The sequence below is a fragment of the Lipophrys pholis genome (assembly GCF_963383615.2).
Source record: "Lipophrys pholis genome assembly, chromosome: 20".
NCBI classification, from domain to species: Eukaryota; Metazoa; Chordata; class Actinopteri; order Blenniiformes; family Blenniidae; genus Lipophrys; species Lipophrys pholis.
In genome coordinates this window covers 17686530-17694348 of record NC_137648.1, presented here as the reverse complement: position 1 = coordinate 17694348, position 7819 = coordinate 17686530, and the positions used below count along the sequence as shown (strand labels likewise).

The following is a 7819-nucleotide window of genomic DNA, read 5'->3' as shown; positions in this document are numbered from 1 at the left end:
ATGGAAACAGGGGAAACACAACTTTTTGAAAATGTGATCAGACATTGTTGAGGTCAAAAATATGAAACTTTCCCAAATGAACTTCCTAATGTATGCGTTTAAACTGTCGGGGGAACACCCTTGTACGCAGAGGGGATAACATGTAAACTCCACACAGAAAAGCCCGGCCTGGACTCAAACCATCAAACCTTCTCACTATGGCTGAGAGCGCTCACCAATACACCACGAGGCACTTTCACCACCATGACTGTATTCATAGAAACCAGACTTCAGATTTATCACTGCGAGGCAGAGAAGATCAAAGTTGTACTCTGCTCTCAGCAGAGCTTTGACAAGTGCAGCCTGTTATTAGTAAAAAAAAAAAAATTAAAAAACGATTTTTTTTTTTAAAATACCTAATTTGCACTTAAAAGAGCATAAATTAGAATTAATATTCAACAGTAGCTCCCCAAAGTTAAAGAGTTTGTTTTACCCCAATTTAATTATTATGATACATGAAAAAAATCTTGTATAAATTAAAGCTGAATTATTCCCATGATCATTTTGGATCAGAATCCACATTAGTTATTTTGGGAGAGATTTCACCTCGTGTGCCTGGAGAGTAGTTTCCAAACTAAAATAAGTGAATCGCCCTACTTTCGTGTGGACGGAACATTTCAAAAGTGATTGTTTTTTGTTGTTGTTTTATTTAAATTGTTATTTACATGTTCACTCTCAAGCTTCTGCATGGAGACGGCCAGTGGCGTCGTGACTTCACATCCTATTCTCTTTCAATACCCGCAGAATTCCTGGTGGGAATTCCTTCTTATTCGGCACTCATCCTCCCTCTCACTCAGGGAAGGAGTTATTCGATTTTGGTAGCCAGGGGTCAAAGATGAAGGTCACGCTGACCTCTCAAATCTCCATTACTGCCACATCTCCGGAACGCCTTGATCTAATTTTCTCAGAGTCCGGTGCGAGCATCCACTCCGGCTCCGAAATGAACTGATCACATTTGGTCGCTTTAACTTCATGTTTGTGCCATTTTTGTAAATGCAATCGATCCTAAAAGCCTACATTCAATACCGTTAATTGCAATCCTCCCAACAGTCTTGACTTTGGAGACGTCTGATATATTTTTGAGACGTCTGTGAAGCTTCTTCTGTCTTTATTGCTTGTGACAAGTGAATATATATCTGCTGATCGAACACAAGTTGTTTTATTTTGGGGTTTTTTGTGTGCGTGTGTCTTGTGGGTTTGTGTGTCTCCGTAGCTGAGCTTACATGGAAACACAAAATTGTAATTGATCAGACTGAGAATGCTATGTGTTAACACATCTATCGGGAGATTCTGATCCGATGGAGTTCATTTGGAAAGTAATTTAATATGGGATCAAGTGTTGAACATGTCCACTGTCACAAAGCAAATCATTGTTATGATTAGGATCAGATGATATTCATGGTGTCTAGATCGATCAAACTATCACTGTGTGTGTGTGTGGGTGTGTGTGTGTGTGTGTGTTGATAACATAATGACATCCTGCCATGAGGTATTAGTCACCACGTCCCAAGGCACGTCTTCAACGAGGGCAACTTGTTCCTGCTTGATTGTCAACACACGCGGATCTCCACGGTTACGGCTGTGCAAAGTGCTACTTGTGACAAAGTTAGACACACAAGCGGAGAGAGAAGGAGAGCGAAACTGTTTCGGCTCACATGCGCTGTCTGTGGCTGAAACGCGAGAGAGAGAGGACTACGGAGAAAGCGAGCTCACCGGCGGGTTATATACGTGCCTATAAATAACCAGCCAATCAGCGGCGAGCCGCTCTGGAGTCGAACGAGCCAATCGGGGACGGGAACGAGCCAAATTAAGTGAGTGGGCTGCTCCGATTGGCCGGCCGTGATATCATTTGCGGTCGTCGACGCCGATTGGCTGAGGGGGCGTGCACGGGGAGGGCGGGGACAGCGGGGAGGCGGAAGGAGGGGCGGGCGTCTAGGTTTGAATAGGGAAGTTTGCAGAGCGCAGTTGTTCCCCGTCCAGTCCGGTGCAGTGTTTGCAAATACCTCGAACCAGAGAGAGAGAAAGAGAGAGAGGAGAAGGAGAGAGAGAAGGAAAAGGAGGGGGAACCGACTGCCTGCCTGACGGAGGGACGGAGTCTGTTCTGCGTCGCCGCTGCTCAACACGCGACTCTCCGCTCGGCGTCGCTCGGGAACTCGCTTTTTTTTCTCCTTCTACTGGCTTTATTTTTTTTTTTCTCTTCTCATTCTCAAAGTGCAGCTAAATCTGTTCCAAAAAAAAAAAAAAAAAAACAAGCGGAGAATATTTTTTTTTAAAAAAAGAACAGAAATGGATGTTCTACCCATGTGCAGCATCTTTCAGGAACTTCAGATAGTTCACGACACGGGCTATTTCTCCGCCTTACCGTCTCTGGAGGAGTACTGGCAGCAGGTGAATATAAACTTACTCCTTTTTTTTTTTTTTTAAGTTTCCTTTAAGAAACAATCACCTCAAACACGGCGGTGTCCATTCATTTGTGAAGTTTTTTTTTTTTTTTCAGCAGTCTAAAGTGTCAGTCTGACATCTGGATGAGGAGAGAATCACTCCAGCTCTCGTGTATTCTCACTACTTCATTTCTTTAATTCAAATTATTTCCCCTCCCGAGAAAGTGCATCTCATCATGCACAACATCATCCTCTCTCGTATTGGGTTCATTCAGTTTGATGGAAGTTCATCCCTGGCGTTTCCCCCCCCCCCTCTTGTTTTGGATGTGAATCCACAACATGCCACCTAATGCCTGCCTCGCATGAGTAGACAGCAGCACAGCTGGAAACCATCAGGCTGCAGGAGGGATATTTATTCTACTGTGTGTGCTGTCAAAGCTGCAGGCCTGAGCCGGTGTATCTATGGTGTGTGTGTGTGTGACAGTGAGGAGGAAGGATGTGATTGCATGACAGTGGTACGCATTAGGAAAAGCAGCTGAATGCCCCCCCCCCCCTCGTGTGTGTGTTTTTTTTCTTTTGGAGAAGGAGGGGAAGTTGTGCAGGCTTCCTTAAAAGGACTCTTAATTTTCGTGCAGTGAGTCATTGTGGAGTGGCGAAATGACAATGCACGTTTTGGTGCTGCAGGAGATTCAATAAATTGGTTGGTTGTAGCGCGGCGGCGATCATCCAGAAAAGGCTTTTTGGTGTGTGTGTAATTTTATCAAAAAGTTTGACTTTCACGTGTGTTTATTTCAAATAATGTGCAGATAACGTTCATTATTTTCCCCCCATGCTTCCTCATTAAAAAAAAAAAAAAAAAAGCAGGAATTTCCTGGTTAGTGCTCCCTGCTGTAAGCGCTCGACAAATATTACACCAGCGAGAGCATATTGGGAGTGTGCACATGCATGATTTAAAAGGATTTCCCTCACGGAGGCGTCTTTGCGGGTGTCTCTCTCCGGGGCTGCTCTTGCTTGTGATTCATTCCCCCGCTCACTGTGCTCCCCCCCCCCCACCACCACCACCCTCTCTCTCTCAGACATGCTTGGAGTTGGAGCGCTATCTACAGAGCGAGCCTTACGTCTCAACGTCCGACCTGAAGTTCGACGGCCAGGAGGACCTCTGGAGCAAGCTGATCCTGGCCTGCGGGGACAAGGCCAAGGCCGAGTCCGACCCCAAGCTGCCCTCGGCCCACGAGGAGGACAATCAGGACAGCAACAGTGTGAATTCGGACGCCAGCAGCGAGGCCTCGGACAGTTCTGAGGAGCTCTCGCCCACGCACAGCTTTACCTCCAACCCCCTGGGCTCCGTGCTGGTTGGCTCTGGACCTTTTAGCCCGTCTGTCATCAGCACGCCGCCGTCCTCCCCGGAGGCCAACTCAGAGGCCGGCGGCGTGATGAGCGGCTGGGTGGCCGCGCACGCCGAGCTGCACCTGCCGGTGAAAATCAGGAGCGGCGTGGCGGTGGCGACGACAGCGGCGGTGGCGTCGAAGGGCTCGGAAAAGACGGGACTGATCTGCGGGGACGCGTCCCCGGACGGCAGGAGGCGGGTACACAGGTGTCACTTCAACGGGTGTCGCAAGGTTTACACGAAGAGCTCCCACCTAAAAGCACACCAGCGCACTCATACAGGTGAGCAACAAAGTAATCTGTCTTTATTTTTTTATTGAGCGAGTGCCGGAAACGCCGCTGATTCCACCATGGTGGCGTCGTCCGGCCATTGTGTAATGTAATTAAAGGTCCACATTGCATGACGTCCTCAGCTGGAGTGCCGCGAGTATTAGCCCTGCATGGCTGGATACCTAAACTGTGACCTCACGTATCTGGAATGTGACTGACTGAGCCAGAGAGCGAGGGGGGAGGACGCGGGGGAGGAGGGGGGGATAAAAGGACTTCAAAACAGATTGAGTTTCACCATGGGAAACGGGTGAAAGGGTGGGGGTGGGGGTCACAGAGCTGGGAGGGGCTCCGAGTGGTCATTTGAGTGTCTCTTGTTTTTACTCAGCGGCGTGAAATTGCACGTGTAGCTGTTGTTTCCACACATTCCACACATTCTGGAGCAAAAAAACAAACCGCGAGCCGACGGAAATCTGTCGTCACTACTGCACCTCGCTGTCATTTACCCCCACCTCCACCCAACACCCACCACCAGGATGATTGATTTGAATTTGTTTAAATAACAGTGCAGGACCGACTGGTCACCAAAAACACAATGTCTCCTCGTGTGTGTGTGTGTGTGTGTGCGCGCGCGCGTGTGTGTGTGTGTGTGTGTGTCAGCGAGCTAACCAGCCTCTTGTTCTGCGCAGGTGAGAAACCGTACAGGTGTTCGTGGGAGGGATGCGAGTGGCGCTTCGCGAGGAGCGACGAGCTGACCAGACACTTCAGGAAGCACACCGGGGCAAAGCCATTTAAATGCAGTCACTGTGACAGGTGAGCTGGCGGCTTCTCGGCGTCACCGTGATGAAGGCTGACGACGTGATCGGGCTTTTTCCCCGCGTCATCCAAATAGCAGAGCAGGTCTTTTAAAGATGGAGGCCGTCCTTGTGTTTGGTTCTGAAGGGGGAGAGATTTGAGCTGGACTGGCGAGGAATGGAGCACACAGATGTTTAGGATTTTCTTATAGTTTGATCACATTTTTCAAGACTTTTGAGATCTTTTATGATGATTTATTTTTATTTTTTTACCACATTGGACTTATTTAGCTTTACTCCAATAGGAAGTTGTTGATTTGGTTAGTAAGTCAAATAATTTATGGTTTTTCATTTTCCAAATCAATTAGCTTTTTGTGACTCACCCGGAAAAAATCTATTTCTAAGAAATAATAATATAGCTGCAGGGGTTTGTTTTCCACTCCCCCTCCCTTTTTTGGGGGCCAGTTTTGTAATTGGACAGACTTATTTGCGCCAAGGACTTGTAATTTTACACCAGCATCAAATGTTTTTGACAATTGATTATTGGTAATTTGACACTTCTATCAAAGGCTCCTCATTTGACACCATCAATTGCATCAATTGCCTGTAGTTTGACACCAGCATCTCCAACTTAACTTGATGCCTGCTTAAAATATTTGTAATTTGATGCCAGCATCAAGTGTTTGTGATTTTGACACTACTTTCACATACTTAAAAAATTGACACCGGCTTTAAATATTTGAAATTCTACACCAGCATCAGTTGCCTGTAATTTCACCCCAGCATCAATCGCTTGTGGTTTTACACCCGCATCAATGGCTTGTGGTTTGACACCAGCATCTCCGCTGCATCTTGCTGCCAGCATCTCCAACTGAACTTGATGCTTGCTTCAAATATTTGTCATTTGACTCCAGCATCAGCTGTTTGTAACTTGACACACATTTTTGAACTTAGTTGGTGATTTAGGAATATTTGAAAGGTCTAATTTACCTTCAGCATCAAGTGTCTGGAATATCATGAAGCATCAGTCGCTTGTAATCCGACTCTCCCAGTAAACGTTCCTTTCGTGACACCTGCTTGAAAATATTTGTATTTGACTCCAGCATCAAGTGCATGGAATTGGACTCCAGCATCCGGTGCTTGTGATTTGACTCCAGCATCAGGTGCTCTTATTTGGACTCGGGTATCAAGTCATTGTAATTTGACTCCAGCATCCGTTGCTTGTAATGTCACCCCAGTAAGGAGGTTGATGAATCTAAACTGAACTGATCCTTTGCAGTTTTCCAGATTTTCTTCTATTTTTTGCCGCTTTGTTTCTATAAAACCTCTGATAGTTTCTCTTTGTAAACGTAATTCGAAATGACCAAGAGGCATTTAGACCAGGTGGAGAAACCTCCTCCGTCTTCGAGTAAAACATTTCCCCATGACTGACCCCTCTCTCTCTCTCTCTCTCTCTCTCTCTCACTCTCAGATGTTTCTCCAGGTCTGATCATCTGGCTCTTCACATGAAGAGACACATCTAGAGCAGGACGAGCACCAACCAAGCAACGCAGCAAAAGGGGGGAAAAGGTTTCTTTCCTTTCTTTTCTTTTTTATTTGAATTTTTTTTCAAGAGGAAAACAAACCCGCCGTCTCCCGCCGCCATGGTCTCTTGGTTGAACTGTCCCAGAGCGGAGTGGTGGGAGTGTGTTCCAGCCAAAGCATGCCGTTTTGCACCAAACTGAAAACCCAGTGCCTCCGGGACCTCTCTTTGGAGAAAAGGCGCTCTGAAGGTTGTCTGTTGCAACAAAGAGGACGAACGCAAGGATGAGGATGTTTTTTTTTTTTTGTTTTTTTTTTAATCAAGAAAGACTTTTGACACACACACCGGGGGGGGGAAACTGAGCGTAGAGAGTGAATGGCGTGTACGTGTGGTGCATGAAGTTTTGGGAACGTCTCCCGGACTGCAGATACACTGGTACTTTTACAAAAAACAAAAACAAAACAAAAAAAAAAACCCATCTTGAGGTTGAGCATGTGTGCACTGTGAATGTCTGGAGATTTTGGCCAACTGGCCCGGCGGCGGAGCGACGCCAACACGAGGAGAGGAGTGGGGGGGTGGGGGGGCGGCGCCGATGTTGCTGTGGACTTGAATGAGTTTCCGGAGGAGGCGGCGTGAGGAGGGGGGGCGGAGCTTCTGAAGACCTGAGGCCTTGGGGATTGTTTTTTTAAATTTTTTTTTATTAATTTCGTCGCCATGCGTCACCTTCTGGTGTCACTGCCCGGGGAGCAAAACTGCCCCCCACCCCCTTCCTTATCACCCCTCCTCAGTCACGGACAGGAGCTTTTTTTTCTTTTTCTTTTTCTTTTTTTTTTTTGGTGTTTTTTGGTGCAGCTACTAAATGTGCAATGTGTCATGTAGCCTGGTTTTTATTATTTTTCTACAAGCTACAAAGCTCATTTGTAGTCCAATTGTATAAGCTGTGTGCTTAGAGGTATAACACAACTATACTATAACTTCAGTATCATTAGACAGGTGTTGCATGGTTCTAGGGTTTCTCCATTTTTCTCTCTCTCCTGTTTCCGACTGCAAATAGTTTCAATAAAAGTGCAGCTAAAAATGCGAACGGTTAAATGTTACAGTATTGTACATAAAGCCTTGATGATTTCTTCTTTTTTTTTTAAATTTCAATTCTTACCACAAAAAAAAAAAAAAAAAAGAACTTCATCCGGAGATTTTCACCCGCCGCTTTTCCTTCACGCTCGTCCTCAAGGACTGGTCTTTTATTTTATTTTTAAAAAAAAAATTTCTCATCACTTTCTAAGTAATGCACTGTTGACCTTAAATGGTGCCTTATGCAAGTGACTCGTCTCCCCCTGCGGGGGGCGCCGTTTCTTTCCTGCTCCCTCGGGACGTCACACTCGTCGTTCGTCCGTCGTCTGGGTGATTTGAGAAGCTCGATCAAGGCTCAA

The 7819-nt window shown here is 46.2% G+C and overlaps 1 protein-coding gene across 1 annotated transcript; it reads left to right on the top strand.

The window, feature by feature from the left end:
• Positions 1-2017: 2017 nt before the first annotated feature.
• LOC308125529 (Krueppel-like factor 6) lies at positions 2018-7548 on the top strand. The gene is made up of 4 exons (XM_080489370.1): positions 2018-2427; positions 3497-4088; positions 4763-4886; positions 6339-7548. Exons 1-4 carry the CDS (start codon positions 2326-2328, stop codon positions 6388-6390), a joined length of 870 nt encoding a protein of 289 aa, XP_080345496.1. The 5' UTR covers positions 2018-2325; the 3' UTR covers positions 6391-7548.
• Positions 7549-7819: the final 271 nt, after the last annotated feature.